Raw genomic sequence first — 22,884 nt, 5'->3', positions numbered from 1 at the left:
AACTTTGTAGAATAAATCAAAAGCAAGGTCTGCGCAGCAACCACCCCCTACGTGCTCCCGAACTCCCGGATGCCCACCCCCGGTGGCCCTCTCGCTATGACCGCTTTGTCCAGTTCATTTCGCCTCTAAACCCGGCCGGAGCTGTGCGGTGTCCCGCTGTCCTGGAAGCGACCGCGGGTGGCAGAGAGCAGAGGCTATCCCGGCCTCCTTGCCCCTCCGGCTGCGCCGCCCTCCTGTGGCCGCCGGGAGGCGACCTCCGGCCGTCCTGCGGGCCCCCTCCCTTGGACAGTGACATCACCGCATTCCTGTCCGGGCTCCTCCCGACCGCACCGCTGTGACAGGCGAGCTGGCGGTAGCAAAGAGGAAGTGCGGGCCCGCTGCACGGAGCCAGTCCCTGCTGAGGTCCGCTCCCCGGGCTGTCGGGTGACAGTGTCGCGACCGCCGCGCGCAGCGCCGGGCACGCGCCGCGCACAGCCGAGCGTCAGGCGGACGCCCCAGCAGAGACGCGGGGGAAAATGGCTGATGACTTTGGCTTCTTCTCATCGTCGGAGAGCGGGGCCGCCGAGGCGGCCGAGGAGGACCCGGCGGCTGCTTTCCTGGCCCAGCAGGAGAGCGAGATCGCGGGCATAGAGAATGACGAGGGATTTGGGGCACCTGCCCTCGCGCAGCCAGGACCCGCGAGTGGCGGTGAGTCAGCACGGTGGCCTGGGCATGGGGGGGCCTGGGGCTCGCACTGGGTATAGGGCCAGCGCAAATTGGGCCTCCAAGACCTGCAGTGGAGTGCAGAGGGCCTGCTCTCCACCAGCGAGGGTCAGGCCTCGGGCTTGTGCGTTTGTGTACGTGAGGAGGACCTGGAACATGGGAGGAGCCTTCTTGGAGAGCCCCATCTGAGTCCTGGATCCGGTACTCCCCAGACAAGAATGCTTCACGACACTTCATTCCCAGGCCAGCTCCACCACTGCCTGGCTCTGGAATCCTATGCAGCTCAGCAGCCCAGCCCTGACAGTGTCACTGGAGCCTCCCCGTAGCCGCACCCCCCCTCCCCCCACCACCCCGCACGTAGCCCGGCTGACTTGGGCACCCAGCTAAGGCCTGAGGGTGTGGGTGCTATAGCACACCTCTCTGCCCCTCAGACTTAGCTTTCTCCTAGAGCTGGGAAGGCAGAGGACACTGGGTGCTCCAAAAACTCACAGACTTGACCTTGGGACCACCTGCTATACTGCAGCCACAGGGCTAGGTACTTCACTTACATTCAATCATTTTACACACAGTATTAAACCTATTTCAGAGAGGGCAAAGTTGAGGCTCAAAAAGCACAGTACTAAAACAACTAGCAAGTGGCAGAGCTACAATCTAAACCTGTTTCTATGGAACTGTACACCCTCTCCACCTGACCACACTGTCTTGCACGTGCCTGATTCTGAGTTAGACACACCGGGGCATAAAGGAATTCTCTCCAATGGGGTCCCGCCCTCAGGCGTTTTCCAGGGGGGGCCCAGGGCTGTTGTGGTTAGCTTCAGACTCAGGGTTCAGGGGCCTGCTGTGGTTCTGGCTTGAAAGAGGCAAAAGAATAACTTCTTGAAATGTTTAGTAAAAAAGTAGGTATCATCTCATGGATGGAACCCAAACAGCCCTTGCTTCCTATTAATGTCAGGTTTTTTTCTGCGGGGGTGGGGGGCAGGTTATGGGCATGTTGGAATAAGTGGTAGCTTCCATATTAAAAAAAAAAAGTTTATAAGTAAGCCTCCTTAAAGTCATGTTTGTATTCATTCAACATTTACTGAGCACCCACTGTGTGACAGGCCTGCTGGTGATACAGACATGACTAAGACAGTTCCTGTGACTTGAGAAACTTGAAGCATCTCTGTAGCCCCTTGCTATGAGATATGAAACAGCCTTTTGTAACATATAAGAAATTGGAGGCAGCCCTGGCTGGTGTGGCTCAGTGAACTGAGTGCCGGCCTGTGAACCAAAGGGTCACCAGTTCGATTCCTAGTCAGGGCACATGCCTTGGTTACAGGCCAGGTCCCCAGTTGGGGGTTGCATAAGAGGCAACAACAGATTGATGTTTCTCTCCATCTCTTTCTCTCTCCCTCCCCCACTCTCTAAAAATAAATAAAATCTAAAAAAAAAAAAAAGAAGAAAGAAAGAAACTGGAGGCCCAGAGAGCTTGGCTATCTTGCCTGAAGTCACACAGCTATGAGCGACAGATCTGGGACTTGATCCAGTCCCAGGCCTCCCGAATCTGGGTTGCATGCTCTTTGAAATGCTTGCGCAGTCACCCTGGGAGGTGATGGCATGTCAGGGTGAGGAGGGGAGTGAGTCTTTTGTTACCCAAGCAGCCATTTAAGTTTTGTCAGCAGCAGCTCAGCTGGGACCCTCACACCTCTCAGGGAATTCCCAGGAAATGCCTGTCCACAGTCAGGCACCAGTGTTCATTTGTCCGCACCTCCTCCTTGAGGCTCTGAGCCTCACCAGTCTGGCTTGGCCTGAGGGATGTGCTGCTGGAAAGAGCCCAAGTCAGAACCCCCTGAGGGAGAAGCAGGTAGAATCAGGCGCAGGGCAGCCAGAGGCCCCTGGGAACTGAGCAGGTCCTGGCCTCTCCCAGGACAGTGGGGCTCCAGGAGTGGTGGTTCCCTCTCTGGCAGGGGTGGGGCTCAGATTGACTGCATGCCTGAGGTGGCAGGGAGAGGAGCAGGAACACGGCCCTCCGAGGGTCTCCGGGACACACACCCGCAGAAGCTGCAAACACTCAGTTCCCTCCTGAGTGGGGCAAGGGGATCCGGAGGTGTTGTCAGTTCGTGGCTCAATAGGTGTCTGAGCAGGATAGACTTCATCTGCTCTTCTAGGCCTAAATGGTGCTGAGCAAGTAATGTCCCCTGACTAGTGCTGAGTGCCAGCAGCCGAGATGGAGGGGGAGCATGTGCTCTGGCCTGCTGGGAGCTGGGCGGACACTGGCTCCTGCCACTGCCACCACTGCCAGTCAGCACCTCTGAGTGTCACTTCTTATATGACGCTTCTGTGATGGGTGCCCTAATGTTGGGTCCCCAGTGCCCCCGGAGAAATAGGTGTCTGATGGAGGCCTGAGCCTCAGCCACATTGTGTCTCCTCTGGGGCTGGATCTGTGGCCAGCCTGAGCAATGGACACTTTGTTTCCATTCGTCACCTGGGGTAGGGCCCAGAAGGTTTACTTTTTCACACCCAGATTGCTGAGCGCCACGCCCAGCTCTGCTCCTGACTTGGCCTAGTCAGTTCCTGGCAAGCCTTTTTCCCCTAGTGGGCCTCAGTAAGCTCCCAGGAATGTTCTGGACCCTGTCTTTCCCCGTCCCAAAGAGGGTCAGGGATCGGAGTGAAACAGCACCCACTGGTCATGCATGGGACTTGTGTCTGCTGTGCTCCTGCTCTGCCGGGCTCTGACTAGGGACACATGTTATAAATTGTGCCATGGACGAGTCAGAAAGCACTGTGGGAACAGATACTTGTAATTATGTGTGTGGGTGTGTGTGAGTTCCCAAAGAGGTTGAAACTTCATCTCCAAAGGAATGCTTATGGGACTGGCAGACTGGTGCTGAGACACTTTCTGAAGGCTAGGGTGAACCTCCTGTGGACGAGGCCTGAGCCTGGGACTGGTCCGAGTGGAGGAGGGTGGTGCAGCTTTCGCTCCAGAGTGGTCAAATGCACAGACTGGCATTGTCTTTAATGGACCCTGATAACGTAAGGCCTTGGGGGAGAGGCTGCCACTGGGCAGGAGGAGCCCTGTCTGAATGAGTAGGGATGACAGCTGACACAGCTGGTTGGAATCAGTCACTGTTTGACTAAAAACAGAGTTGATTATAATTTATATCAACTGGGGATTATTCCATGGATTAAGCATCCCTCCCTTCAGTCACCAGGCTGAAAGCAGCAGTTGCTGCTGCTCACAGCTCTGTCTGGCTTGTAAAGGGATACTAGTCCATCTGTGGTCATCTTGTGTGGTCTCCTGTGACTTTTTTCTAGGACGCACTGCAGTTTCTGAGAGGCCGCAGGCAGGCTTTATGGATAACAGCGGGCCCCCAAAGAGCAATTCCATTTCAACTTAGCCAACATTTACTGTTCATCCACTTCGTGTAGGAGCCTTTGGGAGCTGAGTAGGATACAGAGCCTGATAAAGGAGTGCATCACCCTGGGAGGTCACAAGCAATTGCATAAGAGGGTGGGGGATGCTGTAAAGTATTCCAGGATACCCCAGAGGTGAGATCTTTCATCAGTGCCAAGGGAAGCAGGAACAGTAGTGGAGGGCTTTCCAGAGGAGGTGACTTATGAACTGGGTCTTGGAGCACAACTGGATCTAAGAACATTTTTTAGAGAGGGAAGCAGGAAGAAAGGCATGGGGTATAGGAGGTGTATTTGGGGCGGGAGGAAACCAGAAAAGGGTTTGTGGGAGGGACTGGTGGGCAGTGAGGCAGGGAAAATTGATAGGACCAGATTGGAAAGACCCTCAAGTGCTATGGTCTGAGGGTTGATCTGCTCATTTGACAGGTAGTTATTGAGTCTGTGTTACATGCCAGGCACTAGGTGTTGGGCCCCCACAGTGGACAAAACAACGTTCCTGTCCTCATGAAGGGTCCATTCAGGTGGGGAATACAGACAATAAGCACACACACACAAATGAACACATGAAGCTGTGGTTAGTACTATAGAGAAAATATGCTGGGGAGTGGGGAGCCCCAGGGGTGAATATCCGGGGTAGGAGGTGGTCAGGGAAGGCCAATAATAAGGTGACCAGAGGCTGAAGGGAGTGAGTAAGCAGCCCAGGTAGAGGGAGCAGTACCTGTTGAGTCCCAGAGGCAGGGGCAGATCCTATAGACCACTGTGGTCCATGGGAAGTGGATTTCCTTTTGGTTTGTTTTTATTGTATTTTAAACCAGAGGAATGACATAGGTCAACATATGCTTTATGGGCATACTCCCTGGGCAAGAGCCGGAGCCGGAGCAGGGCAAGGGGCAGAGGGCAGAGGACAACTTTGCGGGTCACTGTTGCAGCAGAAGCCGCAGGAATTTGTGACGAAGCAGATGTCAGGGAAGGGAACCAGGAGGAGCCCTAATCCAGGGGAAAATGAAATCCTCTGGGAGAGGCAGAAGGAAGAAAAATAGGGCAGGTGCTTCCTGCTCTCCCAGGTGGAGTAGTTGCTTCAAGCACGGCAGGGACAGACAGGGACTGGCAGGTCCCTCTTCCTCCGCCTGGTAGACCCCGCCCTGAACCTGCAGCACCTCTGCCTTCTCACTGGGCACAGGCCCTGCAGACAATCAGGCTGCTCCCAGCTCAGCAGAGGTAAATCAATTTCAGGTAGGAAAGGAGTGTGTTACTGGGTGACCATGGGCAACCACATAGCCTCTTGGAACCTTAGTTTGAGAATCTATAAAATGGGTTGATAACAACATCATCCTAAGGCTGTGGTGAAAATCAAACATGTTACAGGCTGTGAGGGGGTGTGGTGAACAGTCAAAGGACTGAGCCCAAATATCCATGACACCTGGGTTGGGGGGGTCCATACACGATGGGCACATACAACAGTTTGCTCAAGCACTAATGCAGGACCAATCCATGCCTGCTATAAGCCGAGCAACAGGTAATGCCGTCTCCTTGTTCTCTTTCTAGTTGGTGCTGAGGACATGGGGACCACGATCAATGGAGATGTGTTTCAGGTAAGCAAGCTTCTGCCTCAGCAGCTGTAGGGACTGATAGCCTGTACCTCAGGAACTTCTGACCCTGTCATCAGTAGGATTAGGGCTGCCAGCCTTTGGCTCACTGCAGTCTAATGCATTGGGAGGGGCACACCGAGGTTTTGACATGTTTTCTTGTCATGTAGGACAAAGGGATGAGGAATAAAGGCCAATTGAGACAGGGAGCAATGGGGTCTGGCCTCAGTCTGCCCATGGGGTTGTCCTGCTTCCAGAGGGAGGGATAAAGTGGCCCACAGAGGCATGGTCTGAAGGAAATACCAGGTCCTGCTCATGTGGGCCCTCCCAAGCTGAACTGAGTGGCCATCTCTAACTGGGCAGGCCTTTGACCCAGAGCTTCCACATCTCAGAATTTTCCCTAAGGAAGTAACTGGACAAGGACACCCAGGTTATTTGCAGGATGATGTGTAATAGCAGACAAATGGAAACCACTTATGTGTCCAGTGCTGAGGCTGGGGTGGGTAAGTTGGAAACCCATACTGTTGTTAAAAAGAGCAGTCAGAGCTTTCTGTACTGACATGAAAAGATGCCGGCAGTATAGTCAATGGGAAAGCAGCTTGCAGAATAATATGCCCTGTATGGTCCTACCTTTTTTTTTTTTCTCTAAGAAATATGTACAAAATATCTGAAAGAATGTGTACCAGCTGTTCAGAGTGGTTAGCCCTGAGGTGAGGCGTGCAGAGGAATAAGAGAAAGGCTTTCACTTTCATTGTTTAAAACTCCTTATACTGGTCCTCACCACAACCGCCCCCCCCCCCCGCCCAAATACCTAGTGAGGACATTACTAGTTAAAGACTGCCTCTCTCTGTACCCACCTAACTCTCCTCCCCTCATATAGATGTAAATTGGTTTGAAAGTACTTAGACTGATGAATAATTGTTGTACACCTGAAACTCGTGTAATATTGTATGTCATCCACTTTAATTTTTAAAAAGAAGTATTTAGATGTAGAGAACTCGACTCACAGACGGTATCCCCAGAATCCCACTGATGTAACAGTCCTCACCCTCCCCATGACCTCACTCTTTACCTCCCCCTTGTTCGTCCCAGATGCTTGGCTATGGCAAAGCCTTCATTGGATGAGCCTTAATTCCCACTGGACTGGATGGAAGACCCTTGCCTGCTTGGATGCAGCTCTGGGGTCTGTGGAGCCCCGCCCTGGCCCCCTGCAGCCAGCCCTGCTGCCCTGTCAAGGAGGCTGCCTCTTGAATCCCTGGGGAGAAAAAACAATACTTTCTTATGTAAGAGGGATGGGCTGGTACCTTACACAAGGAAACTGGCCAAGTCCTGCTTCTGGAAAATTACTCAACTATCTGAGAGCTAGAAAAGTCAGTCTCTGGGGCTTTCAGACTTAGAGTCTGTGTGGGCCTGAGAGCCCCAAATAATCGGCATTGCCTCCTGTTCAGTTTGGAAGATCACTGAGACCCAGGCTGCCCCTGCCCCAGGCACCGTCCAGAGAACTCTGCTTGGCCCAGGGGCCTGTGTCTTAAAGTGGACCTGGAGCTGGAGATACATTTGGAACCACAGAGGAAGCGCGAGCACTCTGAGGAGGGGCCTTGTCCCTTCCGGTAGCTGAGGATCTGGGCCTTGTCCCTTCCGGTAGCTGAGGATCTGGGCCTTCTCCCTCTGTATGCTCTAGCCTGGCTTTGTGTCCTGCGGATCTGAGGAAGCCTGTGCCTCCTCCCCAGTCTCGGTGGGGTCGCTCGTTCTCAGGGGTCCCAGTGATAACCCCAGGTATGTTGTTTTGTACATTGTTTCACATCTGTGCCACCCGTGAAGCCTTACAGGCAGATGGGTCACAGATGAGGCCTGTCACTCAGAAGCCAGGTCCATCAGACCTCCTGGCCCTGACCTGGCACCCTTTGCACCACATCCTTGTTGGTGGGCAGTGTACACGGGTTGCCAGTGGAAGGCCCGCAGTGGAACATAGAGCAGGGTCTGGCTCATACTGCAGGGGAGGTGGAGCCTCGCACAGCAACACTTTCAAGGGGCCCTGGCAGGGGTTTCTCGCTACTTTTGTTGTTCTTTTTGGTGGCAGCCTGTGGGCCACTAGGGGGCCCAGCTAGGAACCTGATCCCTAGCAAGGCCTAAGAAAAAGCCTGCTCACACCTATTCCAGTTACGTCTGCAACAGCAGGAGGTCCCTGCAGCGCTCCCTTCTGCACAGACTCCCCCACCTCACCCCACCCAGCATCCCCCTTTGAGCTACTTAGAGGAATCAGCAGCTCAGCTCAGCTTAGCTTAGCTTTACTGCTCAATCCCAAAGATGATACACTTCACCCTTCTGGCTGTCTCTGGACTCACAGCACGGCTTGGCTCACGCGGATGCTCATGTGTATAGTCCAGCAGGGCAGCCATAGGAGAGGGGTACCTTCTGGTCCTGCCATTCCCAACCCCTTCCCTCTCCAGCTTGGGAGGGGCTCAGAGCATTCCTGCAGCCACGGGGGTGGAGGGTGTCCTCCCAGGCTGCCAGCCCTCCTGGCAGCTGACCTGCTTCCTCACTGGAACATCCCCATGATTAAAGAGGCGCCCTGGTGTCCTCCCCTCACCCCTTGCTGGCAGAGGCGCAGCCAGGAGACAAGTTCATAGTAGCTAAAGAAGAGGAGCCCGCAAACTGTGTCTCAGGACTTGGCGTGCGGCAGTACCACTGTGCTTGCCCTGGTGGTGGTGCGTCTGGGGCTGCCATGCGGCCACAGTGAGCTGCCTCACCTGACGGCCCTCTCAAGTGCACGTCCTGCACATGGATGGCATTTGTGGTACATGGTCCCCACTTTGCATCCTGAGTGTGATGTTGGTCTTCCCATTTGACAGGTGATGAAGCACAAGAAGCCCAGGAAAAGGACTCTCAAAGGTTTCACATCCAGGAGTGGCAGGAAGGGACTTGAAGCCCAGTCCCTCTGATGCCATGTCCCAGGCAGTTCCCCGCCCTCCACTGTGCTCTGCTGGCAGCCACTTCCTCCTTCACTGACCCAGTTAGTGGCCCCTGAGTGCCACGCACTCTGTGGGGCAGTGGATGTAGACAGAGGCAAACGCAGCACCTCTCTGTCCACAGAGCTTGCATGGGAAGAAGTGAGGGTTGAACGGACAGCAAGGGCTTGGATGTGGCGGAGTATGAGGAGCCGACTCTGGTTCTGCCCATGTATCAGGCACCATCAAGAGCTTCATGTGGTTTAACTCATTTCGTCCTCCCCCAAACCCTACGATGTAGGTTCTGACATTGTCCCCACTTTGCAGGTGAGGGGGGGTACCCGTCGGGAGTTAAAGCTCACTCTGGTGATGCAGCTGGGACTTGAACAAGGCTCAGGCGCCAGGTGCTGCACTGAAGTCGGGGAGTGCCTCAGGGAGGGGGTGCTGAAAGTGGTGTCCAGGCTGTCCAAGGGGATGTGGGTGGTCCTGGCTGAGTGGACAGCATGTGCCAAGGCACAGAGGGTAAGACTCCATCCAGGGCTTGCCCAGAACCAGAGGCCCGCTGTGGAGAGGGCGGGAGGAGTGCTGGGGGGCCCGTGGAGGCCAAGGCTGCCATGCCTGTGGCGTGAGGTGTGGGGTAGACCCGGCTGCCGGCCAGAGCGTGCAGCAGGCACCACCGTGCATGTGCAGCTGTTCCAGAGGCTGAAAGGACTGCCTGGGAGGCCAAATGCTCCTCAAGGCTGCTCCATGACCCATACTGGGTGGAGTCGGACAGTCTGGGCTTCAGTTCTGGCTTTTCTCAGGCAGATGACCTTGGGCTAGTCATTGCTCAAGCCAGATCTCTCAGGTGTGTGGAACAAAGTGCTTTGCAGCCCAGGAAGCTTCTTACCAATTCCTGATCACACCACCAAGTGTGCCCAGGAGCTGTGTGAGAGAGAGAGATGGCAGATGGGGCAGGGGCTGAGGGACACAGGCTCTGGTCCTGGGGAGATAGATTTATCTGGGAGACAAAAAGTAGGCGCAGAAATCATATGACACAGAAGTGACTTTGGTCCCTATTGGCAACTATGTGGCCACTATGTTCACACGGAGGAATTCAGTTTGAGTCCTGGCTCTGCCGCTTCCTGGCTGGGTGATCTTGGACTTTGGTGCTGGACTTTCCCTACCTGTAAAACAAAGATTATAAAATCCACCATTTAAAGATCAAAGAGAACCGTTTAAGTTCTGTGCCAGTTTTAAAGCTCTGTCATCTGGGAGTGTTCATTTTAGGGCAAGCTTCATAAGACAGTGGGCCCTGAGGGACCGGGAGGGTGAGGCTCCTGCCCAGAGGACCCTTCCAGAGCCCCCCCCACCCCCCCCAGGTAACCTCTGTACTCAGAGCTTCCCAAAGGCACCTTCCCCGCAGGGCCTGAAAGGCCCTCCCCCATCTTTACTGTCCTGCTCTGCTCTCAGGCTAGAATGGCCATGCCCTTCCTGTCCCCCTGCTGCCTGACTTGTGTCACAGCATGTACCCCAGCCTTGGCCCTCATTTGTGAGGGACAGGCCCCGCAGATGGGCTGTGTTGTTCATCCCTGTCCCCAAGCCTGGGCATGTTAATTCATTCAGTAAACGTTCTTACTGGGCTGCTGTGGCTCAGTGGATTGAGCGTTGGCCTGTGAACCAAGTGTCACTGGTTCGATTCCCAGTCAGGGCACATGACTAGGTTGCACGCCAGGTCCCCAGTTGGGGGTGCGTCAGAGGCAACCACACATTGATGTTTCTCTCTCTCTCTTTCTCCTTTCCCCTGTCTCTAAAAACAGACAAATAAAAATAAAATAAAATAAAGTAACCTTGTTAAAAAATAAATTTAAAAATGCAAAAAATGTTCTTGAACTCCTCCTACAGCCATCCCTCCCCCCTCCCCCCTCCCCTGTTCTGGATACTACACAGACAGGCAATCTATCCTCAAGGAGCTCACTTCCTTGGAGGTAGGAGACGGATAGTGAACTCTAAACAAGCCTGTCTTCCAATTTCGATAGGTACAATGAAGAAGATAAAATACAGCACATGGACTAAGACATTCACCAGAGCAACTGCAGCCTACAGAGGGGCTTGTGGAGGGTTGGGCAGGGACCCTGGCAGCTTGGCCACAGGGCAGGGTCCCTCTCTGAAGTGGACAGGGTGGGGCTGGCCCAGCAGCGCTGAGCTTTGGGCCTGGAAAAGTCCCTGGGGATGTCTGGAGACTAAACTCCAGTGCAGTGCTGTGCAGGAAAGAGGAATAAGGGCTCCACCCAAAGTGCCCCACTCTGGGCTGTCCTTGCCCTTTCCCCAGACAGCAGGAGACCGGCATGTGCTCCTTCACCCTGGCTGCCTGTGCTGGCTCCCACTGCACTGACTGCGTGCCTAAGACAGTGGTGGGCACCCTGGACAGAGGGCGTGCCAAATGCTGTAGGGAGGAAACTGCGCAACACTGATACTCATGACAGTTTTGAGGAGTGGTTGAAAGAAGAGCCATGAAAGGGCGGAGCTGGGTTTAGAGGCTACAAGCAAGGTCCCGCCCTGCCTGCCTCCACCCCCAGACTTGGGATGCAGTGAGGCTTACACAGTAGAAGTGAAATCAGAAAAGCTGGTGTTCCTGCTGCCTGTCACCTATCAGATCCAATATGCAGAGATAGGGAGTGAATCTTTATGGGCACTTTATTCAGATGATTGGCGATCTAAGAAGATGGTAGGTTTGTACCCTAATAGACCACCTTAAATTCCATTATAAAGACCCTTTTTGTAAGGAGAAGAAAAGGTAAGGGATTTGGAATTCAGGGAAAAGGTTAATCAGATAAAAGCTGAAGCATTCCTTCATCTATGTCCTGGGCGGTGGTCCTTGTGCCCTGGGCTGTGGTCTTTGTGTCCTGGGCTTGACTGGTCTCACCCTGGAGTACAATGGCTCAGATACCATCTTGATTGCCTGCAGTCCTCCTGAGGCACAGAGGTGGAACTGCTTATGGTCTCCTGGAGTCAAGGTGGGTCAGACCTCCAGTTCCTGAAACAATAGCTTTTTACACATATTGATTACTAAGCTTATTAGCTGTTAACTGAAACTGAACTTTTCCAACATTTGAGTTCCCCATCAGAAGGTAAAGGCTGTGACAGAGCACAGAGGGAAAGGATGTGACATCTGCTTGGGGTTGGGAACTATCCTAGAGCTTGTGATTTTTAAGCTGAAAACTTGTGGGATGGAGTAAGATTCCATTAGCTGGAAAAGAGAAGGGAGACAATTTCAGGCCAAAAGCAGAGGGGGCCACCGGAGGGGGTTGGATGCTACAGACAGGAATGCAGAGAGCATGTTGAGTGCCAGAGTGGGAGTGGTGGGAGATGGGCTAGATCTTAAAAGGCTTAGCTACACTAGAGGGGAACCACATCCTTACTGGGCTGAGCTCTGAACCCCAGTGCTTGCAGTCCCCACCTCTGGCAGGTGGTGTGGAGAAGTGGGTAGAGCCCTGGACTGGGAGTCAGAGGCTGCCACTACACCATGCCATCTCTCCTGGCCTCAGTTTCCTCCCCTATAAAATGGGAATGAAGACCATTCAGTCTTCTAAATGTGTTGCAAATATTGTTGCCCCAAGTCCTCACAACAGCTCTTAAGAGGCAGTTTTATTATTATTCTCATTTTCAGGTGACAAAACTGAGGCCCAGCAAGGTTAAGCCCCTTGCCCCTGGCTACATGCACATCTAGTAAGCAGCAGAGGCAGGGTTTGAACCCAGACGCTCTGACTGCAGAGTCCAAGTTCTTCACCACATTGCTAGGCATGGCCGTCCTACCTATCTCAGGGCTGCTTTTGGTCAGCAAATATTAATGGAGCATCTACTATGGGCCAGGCACTCTGCTGGGCGCTAAAGACACAGCAGGGAACAGGACAGACAAGTCCTTGTCACTATGAAAGTGACATTCTGATGGAAGAGACAGACAATGGACAAGCAAACAGAAAGGTCATTTCGGACTGTTTATATATTGGGTAAATAAAACCGTGATAGAGATTGACTTTAATGATAGGAACACAAAGAACTCACTATGTGCCAAGAAGTGTTAGAAGTTCTTGACATTTGTAAAACTCATTTCATTCATTTATTAAAGGTATATCTTATTGATTATGTTGTTACATTTGTCCCAATTTCTTTTCTCTTTGCTTCCCTCTACCCAGTAACCCCATTCCCTTCAGCAATCCCATCCCCCTTAGTTCATGTCCATGGGTCATGCATATAAGGTCTTTGGATTCATCCTTTCCTATATTTTTCTTAAGTTCCCCCTGTCTATTTTGTACCAAACAATTATTCTTCTTAATCCCTGCACCATTTCCCCATTTCTCCCCCTTCCCCTCCCAGCTGACAACCCTCCAGATGATCCCCATACCTATGATTCTGTTCCTATTCTGGTTGTTTGCTTAGTTTGTTTTTGTTTTGTTGTTTTTTAGGCTCTGTTGCTGATAGTTGGGAGTTTGTTGTCATTTTGTTTATTATTTTTTAAAGATTTCATCTATTTATTTTTAGAGAGAGAGGAAGATAGAGAGAAAGAGAGGGAGTGAAACATCAATGTGTGGTTGCTTCTCCCACAACCTCAACTGGGAACCTGGCCAGCAACCCAGGCATGTGCCTTGAATGGGAATCGAACTGTTATTTTAATGTTCATAGTTTTGTTCTTCTTTGTCTTAAATAAGTCCCTTTAATATTCAAATAAAAAGGGCTTATGAACTCCTTTAGCTTTATGTTGTCTGGGAAGCACTTTATCTGCCCTTCCATTCTAAATGATAGCTTTGTTGGATAGAGTAATCTTGGTTGTAGGTCCTTGCTTTTCATCACTTTTGAATACTTCTTGTCAGTCCCTTCTTGCCTGCAGAGTTTCTTTTGAGAAATCAGCTGATAGTCTTATAGGCACCCCTTTGTAGGTAACTCTCTGCTTTTCTCTTGCTGCTTTTAAGATTCTCTTTATCTCTAACCTTTGGCATTTTAATTATGATGTGTCTTGGTGTGGTCCTTTTTGGGTCTAGCTTGTTTGGGACTCCCTGTGCTTCCTGGACTTGTATGTCTATTTCCTTTGGCAAATTAGGAAAGTTTTTCCTCATTATTTTTTCACACAAGTTTTCAATTTTTTGCTCTTCCTCTTCTCCTTCTGGCACCGCTATGATTCATTTGTTGGCACATTCAGAGTTGTCCCAGAGGTTCCTAAGCCTCTCCTCATTTTTTTCAATGCTTGTTTCTTCATTCTGTACTGGTTGACTGTTTATTTCTTCCTCATATTCCAAATCATAAATTTGACCCCAGTTTCCTTCCCTTCACCATTGGTTTCATGTGGATTTTCCTTCATTTCACTTAGCATAGCCTTCACTTCTTCCTTTATGTGTTTGCTGTACTCAAGCATATCTGTCAAGTCTGTGAGCATCTTTATCACCAGTGTTTTGAACTCTGTGTCTGTTAGGTTCCTTATCCCTTCATCTGTTAACTTGGCTATCTCCTCGTCACTTAGTTCTCCCACTGGAGCCTTGATTCGTTCCCTCTTTTGGGCCATACTTATCTGTTTCCTCAACCTGACAGCCTCGTGTCTTTGCCTCTGTGTAAGAGGCGGAGCCTTAGGTGCTTGTCATTATGGGGCAGATCTGTTTCACCACATCGTGGAGCTGTATGTGGGAGTAGGGTCTGAAGGGGAACCATGTCACTTGCTCAGCACTCACCCCTTTTCCAGGCACTTCTCTTGCTTCCTATATAGGACTGGCACCCTTCTAGCTGCTGCCCTGGCTGTCATTCCCATAGTGGGTGGGTCTGCAGATGTTCTAGGACTGTGGGGGGCCTCTAAACAAGCGGACTCTGCTGAGAGACCAGCAGTTTCTTCCTCTGCCCCAACCCCCACTGGTTTTCACAGTCAGAAGCAATGCAGCTTTATTTTCCTCAGTGCTGTACCTGTGAGCTGTGCCTTCTGGTCTGGTGTTGGGAGCACTCCCCAAGTGTCCCTCTCAACTTTTATAATGTGTGACTGCGCTTTCCACCAGCTGGCCACAGCCACTGTCGCTGCCACCGCTGTCTCTGCCGCCACACTGTGTCCTCTCTGCCCCTCCTACCTGGATGAATATTTTTTCTTTATATCTTTGTTTGTTGGACTTCCATGCAGCTCGATTTCCTGAACTTCTGGTTGTCTCCAGTTTTGAGGTAGTTGTATTCCTTCTTAGTTGTGGAGGCAGATGCAGCGTAGTTCCTACGCCTCCATCTTGGCTGATTCCTCATTTCATTCTTATATCAATCCTAAGTAATGGGTACTCTTATTTAGCCCATTTTATGACAAAGTAAGTGAAGCATGGAGAAGTGGGATAACTTGCCTAGGGTCACACAAAGGGAAGGTTTGCTGGCAGAGGGCATAGCGGGTGCAAAGGAGACAGTGGGTATGAGGCTGTTTGAGGTGTGAGGGGATCCCCGGATCCTGGGGCAGCAGAGACCAGGGTTCGAGTGGATGGCCTGGGTGCACAGCTGTGTGTTTGTGCCCTAGGAGGCTAACGGCCCAGCTGACGGCTATGCTGCCATTGCCCAGGCTGACAGGCTGACGCAGGAACCTGAGAGCATTCGCAAATGGAGAGAGGAGCAGAGGAAACGGCTGCAAGAGCTGGGTGAGGCAGGGCTGAGGCTGGACTGCTGTTGGGAATGTGGTGAGGAGTGGGGAATCGTGTGAGGATGGGCACTGGGAGCTGAGAGGAGAAGCAGCCAAAACAGCCATGCACTTCCCATCTGTACTGAAAAGCTACCACTTATTCTCCTGTTGGGGTGGCAGATGCTGCCTCCAAGGTGACAGAGCAAGAGTGGCGGGAGAAGGCCAAGAGGGACCTGGAAGAGTGGAACCAGCGCCAGAGTGAACAAGTCGAAAAGAATAAGATCAACAACCGGTGAGAGATACTATGGGATATGAGGGGCTATGGGGACAGGCGAGGAGCTATGGAGATAGGAGGGGAGCTATGGGAATAGAAGAGGAGCTGTGGCCACCAAAGGGGGCTCTTGTGATAGGAAAGTAGCTATGGAGATAGGAGATGAGCTCTGGGAACAGGAGAGGAGCTATAGTGACAGGAGAGCAGCTATGGGAACACAAGATGAGCTATGGAGACATGAGGGGGCTATTGTGACAGGTGAGGAGCTATGGGGATATGAGGAGCTATGAGGACAGGAGAGATGGTATTGTGACAGGAGAGAAGCTGTGGGGACAGGAGAAGAGATATGGAGACAGGAGAGGAGCTGTGTGGACGAGAGGGGTTATTGTGACAGGAAAGAATCTATGGGAACAGGAGAGGAAATATGGCAACAGGAGGGCCCTATTGTGACAGGAGAGGAGCTGTGGGCACAGAGAGTAGGTATGGGGACAGGAAAGGAGCTTCATTATTAGGGGACTATCTTGAAGAGGGTGATTTCATGGCGAGGACATGGTAGTAAGAGAAGATGAAGTGCCATTGATTCCTGCCTTGGGGGCATGTGGAGGTAAGCGCTGACCGCTGAAGAGCTGGACACTGTTCCGCTCTCACCTCCTCACCACACAGAGTGAAGCCAGGTCTGCCATCATCAGCAGGAGAGGCCCAGGTACCTGGCATGTGAGCCAGACTGTGCTAGGGCCCTACCGCTGGGCCTGGACCCCCTGTGGCCTTGGTCAGTGTCACCAAGAGTGCATGCCTTTTGAGAGTGAAGGCATAATCTGGGTTGGGGTTTTGTTGCTTATGGCCCTTTTCCCCCAGTGGCAGGGGCAGGCACAGTGGGCTCAGGGGCTGAAACAAAGTCAGCTGGCACCCACTCTTACTATCTCTTAGCTCCTCTTTCCTATGGGGCCTTTACTCTTGGACACACACACCCCTGGGATGGGGGCAAAATGTGCCACCAGCAGCTATAGGCTTCTGCTGTATTCACTTGGCAATCTCAGTGAAGAGCCTCCTGCTCCCAGTAGCTCTAGCATAAGTCCTTGACCTGACCCTTGCTGGTAGGGCATGGGTCAGGCCCAGTGACTGTCCCAGAGGGAGGGACTCTGATGGACCCAGCTTAGGCAATAGTCTCATTGCTGTCCAGGTGCATGGGGTCAGTCTTCCCTTATCCACAGGGACTGAAGTGCAAAGGTCAATCAAGGTGCCCTTCCTGGAAGAAGGGGGACAAATGCTAAGCAGACAAAAACAGCAGATGCCACCTTTGTGGAAATGGTCTCAGAGCATTTCCGAGATGCTATCCAGCAGCCCAGCCTTTGAGGCTGTGCCCTTCAAGGTACCAAGCCTGCCAGAAAGGGGAAGGCCAGCTCTGGGAAGCCACTGCACTTGTGTTCAAGAAGCTGCTGCATGCCAGGCCTTGGGCTGGGTACTGGGAAGACAGATGAGAAGCACCCATCTTGTATCTTCAGAGCTCAGAGGAAACACGGGTCCAGCTGAGCTCCACAGCAGGACCTCTGCAGGAAGGCCGTGCAAGCCAGGGTTGCTGCTGGGGGCACCTCTGTGTCTGGGGACCTGGGCTTTGGAGGATGATTAGGAGTTCGTTAGGGAAAAGAGGGCAGGAGTCAGGGAGGGAAATTAGACCAGGGATAGAATGATATGAAAGAAAGAAAGGACATTGTGTCTTGGGCAGCAGGGAGTCAGGGAGTGGTGGGAGAGGTCATCATGCTGGGCAGACATGGGCGGTGGGGAGCCACTGAAGGTCTGTGAACAGGAGTAACGTGATTGGGGCGAGTGTCAGCCGAGGCACCCGGGTGGGTGGTGGAGGATCCCTGCTTGCCTCTCTGGCTGTGGGGAGTTGCAGAGCCTTCCAGAACTGTGCTTCCTAACAGTTCTTGAACTGGAGGTACTAACGCTGTCTCTCTTTCTCTTTAATCCTCTGCCTGTCTGTCTGTCTGTCTTGCCATCCCATCTCCTCCCCAACATAATCCTTTTCCCTTAAGGATCGCTGACAAAGCATTCTACCAGCAGCCAGATGCTGACATCATCGGCTACGTGTACGTGTCCGGCCACTGCTCTGGCTGGGGCACTGGAGAGCGCGAGGCCTCTGTGTGGCTGGCAGTTTCTTTTCTTTTTTTAAGATTTTATTTATTTATTTTTAGAGAGAAGGGAAGGGAGAGAGAAAGAGAGGTAGAGAAACATTGATCAGTTGCCTCTCACACACACCCAGCCAGGGACCTGGCCTGCAACCCAGGATGTGCCCTGACCGGGAATTGAACCACTGACCTTTTTTTTAGCTGGATGATGCCCATGTCACTGAACCACAGCATTCAGGGCAAAGCATAGTTTCTTGAGTCTCCTGCTATGGGGTATAAGTGTGGGGCCAGGCAGGGGTGGGGGTGGGGCATAGTGACCAGAGCAGGAGGTGAATACCTAGGGCAGGGCAGCACCTCCACCCTCCAGCAAATGCTTATTGAGGCTTCTTCTGCCTGGAGGCACCTTTGCTAAATCCAGGCAGAGGAAAGAAAAGAATGCACTGGCCATGTCTGGGTGGGAGGGACAAATGGCAAAGCACCCCAACTCCTTCCCAAAGAGATGCCTCTTGAGGGTAGGTGGAGTGAAGAGGTCTTCTGAACAAAGCAAACAGTGCTGGTTGCTGGTGATTCAAAGAGCTAGGAGCACACCTGTCCCCTTCTGCTGCCCCCAAGTGCACTGCTCCTCCTCAAAGCTCCTACCTGAGCTTGGCCACGACCCCTGCCCTGACCACCACAGGGCCCTCACCTGTGTTCCTGGTTTGGGTTCTAGTTGGTACTGTGACTAATCTAGACAAGAGATGGCATAGGCTCCTTCTCCTGTCACCTAAGTTGGTTGACAGCGACACCTAGGGGGATGTTGGGGATTGTGAAGCTGAAGGGAAAATGCAGCGAAGAGTGGGTGAGGTCAGCCCAGTATTGGTGGTTTCTGGTGCTGGGATATGGCCAGCAGGCCTGAGACTGTCTGTCTGGCTGACCCTTCTCTTACAGAGCCAAGGACACCCCGAGTATGAGCCTTTCATGCACTCCCTTGGCTGTACAATCCTCACGGGTACTTAGCCAGTGCCAGCCTCTTGTTGGACGGGAATAAGGCACATATGGTCCATACTTCCACACTGCTCATGGTCGGGAGTGTGTGGTAATCAGAGCTGCGCAGAAAGACACATGAAGCTCTGGAAGCCACCTTCTTCTGTGGGAACCAGGGCAGGCCTCAGAGATGCGGGATCTACAGCTGGACCTTAGAGTGGGAGGAGAAACGACTTGATGGGGAAGGTGATGAGAGGGGAAGGGCATGCTAGGTGGAAGAAGCTGCTGGGGCAAAGGAGGTGGGATAGGAGATACCTTACAACCTGTGGCTGCAGGTCAGCTTGGGGCCAGCTGCAAAGATGCCTGTTGTGACAAGCCAAGAAGGTGATCCTGAAGACAGCAGGGAGCCACAGAGGTTTCAAGCAGGAGAGTGGGAATGGCAGAGGGGCATCGGGGCTGGGGTGTGGGGTGGTCAGTGCTCCTGTTGTACCCCAGAAAATGGACCAAGGTGCAGACCAGCACACTCCAGACCTTCATGTGCCTGTGAATCACCAGAGATCTTGTCAAAATGAGGGTTCTGACTCAGTAGGACGGAGGTGAGCCATGATTCTGCATTCTAGCAAGCTCCGTGGTACCACTGATGTGGCAGGACCACCCACTACACGTTGAGCTTCCAGGTTAACAGGAGCCTCCTGATGCAGGACAGCTCCTAGGAAAGCCCCCTTTAGCCCCTGGACACCCAACTGCACACAGCAGTCTCCATCTTCCCAAGCTTGCACACACGTGCCATCTCCTCAGATTCTCAGGCCACTCACCAAGGTGGAGACTTGACAGATGGTAATAAGCACATGGCACATAAGCAAGATCACTATGGAGGGGCCAAGTCACCTGATAATGGGCCAGAGCATCCTTGGCACAGCCCATGTGGACCATCTGCCAGTGCCTGGTCATGCTTGAGATGCAGAGGGGGCTTTCAAGGACAAATGGGCTTTCCAGGGACCCTCGATGGCCAAACAAGACAGAGGCCCAGCCCTCCCCACCTGAAAATCCTTTGTCTTTCTCTTAGTAATGCCCATGTTTAAGTTTTGTCTATGAAACTATGATATCCTCTTTCCATTGTTCCTTCATCAGTGGCTTAATTGCTGTCAGCCAGAACTTCTAATGAAGAAGCCACCAGTTCATACTAATTAATTCCAACCAAAAGCAAAGACAAATAAATGGAGCAGTCTCCAGGCTGTGGCTCCATAGATAAGCTATTCTGGGCTAAAAAGTGCTCTGCCATCAAATATGCTTGGGCTGTAGTGGATTCTCTCGGCATCACTATCCCACCCATGCAAATGAGCACATGGGAGGCTTTGAAAGTCTGCCTTTGAAGATCCTGTTTCACTGAGGTACTTCTATGGGTGTTTGACTAAACCCTTTTCTGGGGAACACTTATAGGGTACATAGAACATTGAGGCAATGCTAAACTAGGTTCTTCAATTAGTTGTGGTTAGTCAATGTCCTATCTCTGCCAAGTTTTTGGAAACATTGAAAATGGCCAAGGTAACACATTACTTCTTCCATGACCATTAAGTGCCAGAAGCCCCAGGTTGGGAACTCATTATGGAGAGGTAATGACCAGAGAGTGCTTAGGCTGGGGCTGGGGTGGGGTAGGAACAGAAGGGAACTTTAGCTAGGATGCTAAGGGAAGACCACTCTGAGGAGGAGAGGCCTACACTTGGTCCTGAATGACTAAACAAGCCATGAGCAGTGGGTTTGGGGGAAAAGCATTCCCAGAGGAGTTGACAAGTGCAGAGGCCCTGAGGCAGAACCAAACTAGGCTTCCTTTGATGCCAAGGCTGTTCCTGAGGGGTCTGAGGTCAGAGGGCACAGGGCAGTCCAGAGTAGGCTGGGCAAAGCAGCCGTGCTCAGTGGGGGCAGAGCATCACTGATTCAGGGAAAAGGCAGACAGCTCTGAGACCTCTGTCCTATCTCCACTCGCAGGGCATCCGAGGAGGCTTTCGTGAAGGAATCCAAGGAAGATACCCCAGGCACAGAGTGGGAAAAAGTGGCCCAGCTGTGTGACTTCAACCCCAAGAGCAGCAAGCAGTGCAAAGATGTGTCCCGCCTGCGCTCTGTGCTCATGTCCCTGAAGCAGACACCACTGTCCCGCTAGGTGCCTGTCACCAGCGGGGCCACAGAGCACGGGCAGGGCAGGGGCAGAGAAGGAGCAGCCGCTGCACACGGCCTCCTCCCGTTCCCCCCATCTCCCAGGGCTAGGGAGGGAACACGTGTCCCTCTCACGCAGTCCCTCGTGGCCCTGGGGCACAGCCCCTCACACCACCTCTCAGTCCACAAAATTGTGACTATCCCTACTGATGTACTTTTTTCTTGGCTTAAAGGGTGTGTTAACTCTTTTTACACTTATTTATTATCATTCTCATTTCTCTGGAAGCCACAAATGGTGTCAGGGCTCCGTTTGTGCTTAGACCTTCCCCACCCTCATGGCCTTGAGAGATAAGGCCGTTCCCCTGGAAACCCAGGAGCTCCCTGCTGCAAGTGGAGGGCTGAGCTGTCTAGGTCTGCTGCCTCTCTCCTTCGCCCCCAGGAGCAAAGAACCTCTCACGGAATGCTTTTGCCACCTTGACCCCTTCTGATCCTGAAACCAGTGTGTGAGATGGGGATCCTGGTGTTCTCATCACATAGGTGCAGACACTAAGGCTCCTGAGGGTCTGAGGCTTGAAGTGGGAGGGCAGAGGCGAGAGCAGAGGTTCCCAGTGGAGGTTCATTTAACGCCAGCGCCCCTTCCTTGGGGTTGGCTGGGGGCTCTGCCTGTGGATGGCCAGGGCTCTCCTTCCTTCAGCTGTGCCCCCTGTAGATTTGGGATAAAAAGCAGTGACCACACCTTCCTCCCCTTCAGCAGAGGTTGCAAACCTGGCTATATTCAAAACATTGTGACCCACACAGTGTTTAAAAAGATTAGGTTAATTGCCAGCCATATTAGTTTCCCAGAACTTTTGTAACAATGTATGACAGTGTTTTGTTTAGAACAACAGATGGCCTTACTTTCCAGGAGGTCAGAAGTCCAAATCCAGGGTCAGCAGGGCCATGGTCCCTCTGAACGCCCTAGAGAAGGATGTGTTTCAGCTTCTCTTCCAGCTTCTGGCCACCTCAGGTGTTCCTTGGCTTGTAGATGCAACACTACAATCACCTGGCCTGTCCTCTATGCATGTCTGTATTTGTCCTAATTTCCCCCTTTTTATAAGAAAACTAGCCATTGGATAGGGCCCACCTTAATCTCATTTTAACTTGATTACCTCTGTAAAAATCCTATTTCTAAAGATCAAATCTGAGGTTACTGGGGTTAGAACTTAAATGTATCTTTTTGGAGGGATACAATAATGCCTACAGTTAAAAAAAAAAAGAGACCATCCCCTTTAGAAGTGCCATAGTCATCAATCCATATCCATTCTTAGAATCTTGAGGCCAAAGTACACAATATACTGTTCTTCACTTGTAATCTTTGCCTTATATGAGAGACCACAGTGGGGCAAACGTTCAGCTGCCCCTGGTCATACACTCCTCCATTTAGAAACCTAGACTATCTGGTGCTCAAGAAGTGGGTGTGTCTTCTTTACACCCTCCTTTCCATTCTGGCAGCTTGCAGTTAGATGTTGAAATTACGGGAGTCACACAAGGTCTGAATCAACACTAAAGGGCTGACCACAACCACAGACCAGGAACACTGATAGTGCACATGAATGCAAACATCACAGGCTGCCTGTCTTCTAGACTTTGCTCAGGTCCTCAGCCTCCTTTTTAAAAAATTTTTTTGATTTATTGTTTTTCTATTACAATTGTCCCACTTCTCCCCCCCTCCCCCTTCTCCCAGACAATCCCCACCTCCTTGTACATGTCCATGGGTTATTTATACTAGTTCCTTTACTAAACCCTTCCCCTACTTAACCCCTTTCTCTCCCTCCCCACCATCCGCCCTGGTAACTGTTACTCTGTTCCTTGTTTACATGCCTCTGGTTCAATTTTGCTCATTTGTGTTGTTCATTAGTTTTCTGTATTAGGTGATATCATATGGTATTTTTCTTTCGTTGCCAGCCTCCTTTCTTCCTTAACTCAGACACTAGGTACACAAACCACTGACAGACTCTGGAACTGTGCTCCTTCCACTACATTAGGTTGCTTTCTGAGCCCATTTCCTGTTCTGTTAAATATAGCAAGAACCACAACAGGATGGTCTAGATTAGTAAAGTCTTAGGTGCTCTCAGGAGGTGGAAGGGGTGTGAGGAGCAGAGAA

General features: G+C 51.9%; 1 protein-coding gene across 2 annotated transcripts; it reads left to right on the top strand.

Moving 5' to 3' along the window:
- Nucleotides 1–313: 313 nt before the first annotated feature.
- CLTB (clathrin light chain B) lies at nucleotides 314–20,999 on the top strand. Of its 2 annotated transcripts, XM_090287920.1 has the most exons (6): nucleotides 314–687; nucleotides 5,638–5,684; nucleotides 15,132–15,249; nucleotides 15,411–15,522; nucleotides 17,535–17,588; nucleotides 20,577–20,999. In XM_090287920.1, exons 1-6 carry the CDS (start codon nucleotides 516–518, stop codon nucleotides 20,746–20,748), a joined length of 675 nt encoding a protein of 224 aa, XP_090144046.1. In that variant the 5' UTR covers nucleotides 314–515; the 3' UTR covers nucleotides 20,749–20,999. The 2 variants fall into 2 exon arrangements, with proteins under 2 accessions (XP_090144046.1, XP_090144047.1); XM_090287921.1 differs by lacking the exon at nucleotides 17,535–17,588 and having other exon boundaries at nucleotides 317–687.
- Nucleotides 21,000–22,884: the final 1,885 nt, after the last annotated feature.

The sequence above is a fragment of the Furipterus horrens genome, unplaced genomic scaffold (assembly GCF_987537825.1).
Source record: "Furipterus horrens unplaced genomic scaffold, mFurHor1.1.pri manual_scaffold_10, whole genome shotgun sequence".
Lineage (NCBI taxonomy): Eukaryota > Metazoa > Chordata > Mammalia > Chiroptera > Furipteridae > Furipterus > Furipterus horrens.
Note: the sequence above shows the minus strand (reverse complement) of the source record. Positions and strands in the feature narration are given on the sequence as shown.